The sequence below is a fragment of the Cicer arietinum genome, chromosome 6 (assembly GCF_000331145.2).
Source record: "Cicer arietinum cultivar CDC Frontier isolate Library 1 chromosome 6, Cicar.CDCFrontier_v2.0, whole genome shotgun sequence".
Classification (NCBI taxonomy): Eukaryota; Viridiplantae; Streptophyta; class Magnoliopsida; order Fabales; family Fabaceae; genus Cicer; species Cicer arietinum.
This window is the reverse complement of record NC_021165.2, coordinates 46,429,758-46,432,612: the sequence shown is the minus strand read 5'-3', so window position 1 is coordinate 46,432,612 and position 2,855 is coordinate 46,429,758. Positions and strand designations below refer to the sequence as shown.

General features: G+C 40.7%; 1 protein-coding gene across 1 annotated transcript in view; it reads right to left on the bottom strand.

Moving 5' to 3' along the window:
- Window positions 1-1,874, bottom strand: part of LOC140920756 (uncharacterized) — a 7,327-nt gene extending 5,453 nt beyond the window's left edge. The window contains exons 1-2 of the mRNA XM_073369577.1: window positions 1,097-1,874; window positions 190-1,046 (exon numbers count right to left, since the gene is read on the bottom strand). Of these exons, the coding sequence (XP_073225678.1) occupies window positions 190-1,046; window positions 1,097-1,874 (1,635 nt within the window). The remainder of the gene's footprint in view (window positions 1-189; window positions 1,047-1,096) is intronic.
- Between the last annotated feature and the right edge of the window lie 981 nt (window positions 1,875-2,855).

The window sequence follows — 2,855 nt, the reverse complement described above, 5'->3', positions numbered from 1 at the left end:
TGATAGAATTTAAAATAGGAAATAATATTATTAATATAATAATAATAATAATAAATAATATTAATAAATAATAAAATATATATAGGCCGACCTATCAGGCCTAATAGGCTTTTTTATAAGCCTGAGTCTGGCCTTTTTATTAAAAAGGCCAGGCCAGGCCGGGCCATAAGTAGGCCAGGCCATAGGCGCCAGGCCACCCCTACTCTTAATCTTCAACTTGTGATACCCCGACCACAAATAAATCTTAGAAAAACATTGAGCTCCTTGAAGTTGGTCAAACAACTCATCAATGCGGGGTAACAAATATTTATTCTTCACAGTTACTTTATTCAACTGTCGGTAGTCTACACATAGCCGCGTGAATCCATCTTTCTTCTTTACAAATAAGACGGGTGCTCCCCAAGGAGAAGAACTTGGACGAATAAAACCCTTATCAATAAGATCTTGAAGTTGCTCCATTAACTCTTTAAGTTCTGTCGAGGCCATACGATAAGGAGGTATGGATATAGGATGAGTGTTTGGAACTAAGTCTATAGAGAATTCAATCTCTCTATCAGGTGGTAACCCAGGAAGTTCTTTAGGAAAAACATATGGAAATTCACATGCTATTGGAACTTTTTCCAATTTCTCTTCATCCACTTGTGTATCCCTTACCAAGGCTAAGTACGCTTGACAATCTCTTCTCATTAGCTTGCTAGCTGCCAAGGCTGAGATTTGGTTATGTGGTACCCAACAACGTTCTCCTTGAAACGAGAAAACTGATTGCCCCGGTATCTCAAACTTCACCACTTTGTCATGACAATCCAAAGTGGCATGATGAAAAGCCAACCAATCCATACCCAAAATCACATCAAAATATATCAAGTCAATAACTACTAAATCTACCGACAACACATTGCCATCAATGGTTATATCACAAGAACGATACACCGACTTAGCAAGCAAATTTCCTCCAACAGGTGTAGCTACAACTAAAGGCTCTTCTAAAGAAGATGAACATTTACCAAGACGAGTAGCAAACCACAAGGATACAAAAGAATGTGTAGCTCCAGGATAAAAAAAACATGAGCATCTCTAGAACAAATAGAAAGTATACATGTAACTACTGCATTGGATGTCTGAGCATCCTGACGAGTCAAAGCAAACACTCGAGCCCGACCTCTTCCTGCTGGTATCAGACCTCTACCACCAAATCCTCTACCTCGCTGCTGAAATATTCCTGAACCTCTGACATAAGAATTTCCACTCTGACGCACATATGCAGAATGAGTATGAGGAGATGCCAAAGTTGTTGGTGTTGATGCATAACTAGAGGATGGATGTGTCGTGTCTACAGGACAATCCCTCCTGATGTGACCTATTTGGCCACATTGGTAGCACACCTTAGGATTACCATCTCTAGAACAATTCCCGAAGTGAAACCTACCGCAAGTAGAACATCGTGTAACTGAAACACCAGAATGTCCCTGAGGGAAAGTGGATTGTGATGCTGCTCTAGAATCTGATCTACGAATCTGCACTGTCCTAGAAGACTGCCCACTATGACCACCCCTTTGAGACATGAGTCTTTGTTGCCCCTGATAACCAAACATAGATCCACCACCGCAATTTGAATAGTTATTGTAAGATTCTTCAATCCTTTGCTTCTTATGTGAATCTTGTCTATTGCCTCCTTTTTCTATCTGTTGTTGCTCAATCAAAAGGGTCAAACTCAAAACCTCAGCAAAAGTAGAACAATTCGACCTAACCACAGATCTAAATAAATAATCCTTCAATCGTCTAATGAACCTCTTAACATGTATCTCTTCAGTGATAGGATAAGGAGCATATCTAGAGAGCTGTGTAAAACGAGCACTATACTTTGAAACTGTCATACCCTCCGTTTGCTCCAATCGCTCAAACTCAACTAACACTCTCCGGAAGAAAATGAGCCATGAACAACTGAGAGAACTCTCTCCATGCTAACGGAGGTGACCCCACTTGCCTACCACGTGACACTGTATCGAACCAATCACGTGCCACGCCTATTAGCTGAAATGATGTCAGTTCTACTGCTCTTACCTCAGAACAACCCAATGCTCTCCAAAGCCGTTCTAGACTGTCAGCAAAAGTAGGGGGTTTAAGCTTCATCTATCGCACTAGACCCAGAAAAAGTAAGGGGTTTAAGCTTCATGAAGTCTGGTAAAGTAACCTCAATACCCCTTGTTGCGGCAGTCGTCTGATGCTCAACTTGTCTAACCTCTTGTTGACCATTGACATTTTCCTGTTGTAGTCCCTGCAGACCAGCAGCAAACTCTTCCAGGGCTGGATTCCCGCACCTCTTCCTAGGTACCTCAACATCAACATTCAAACCACGTCCGCCAACATTAGCTCTACACCTGTTTCGAGCACAAACGGAAATACGACCTTGTTGACGAACGCCTTAAGCTTGAGAAATTGATTCATCAACAATTTCCCTTATAGTAGGATTCCTAGTCTTGGGTGGCATTCTCACTTATTCAAATAAAATTGATCAAAGATTGAATAAGACGACAAGAAATTGTGGAAAGATGGTGATGATGAATTTAAACACAGATTCAGACAACATATGAAACTCTCATAGAGTGCTAATAGCCCTTGCAAGTAAGTTGTGTCCGGGTACACAATTTACTAACAAGAATCTATTATCACCCTATGTTTGCAGCTATTAGGACCTATGACCGAGCTCTAATATCAACTTTGTCACGACCCGAAATTTAAATGTCGTGACCGGTGCACAAGCTATACTCCTAGCCTGGCAAGCCTATCAACTAACTTAACAATTAAACACGAAATCATTCCCTAACCATTTCAATATATACATGTATATATATATA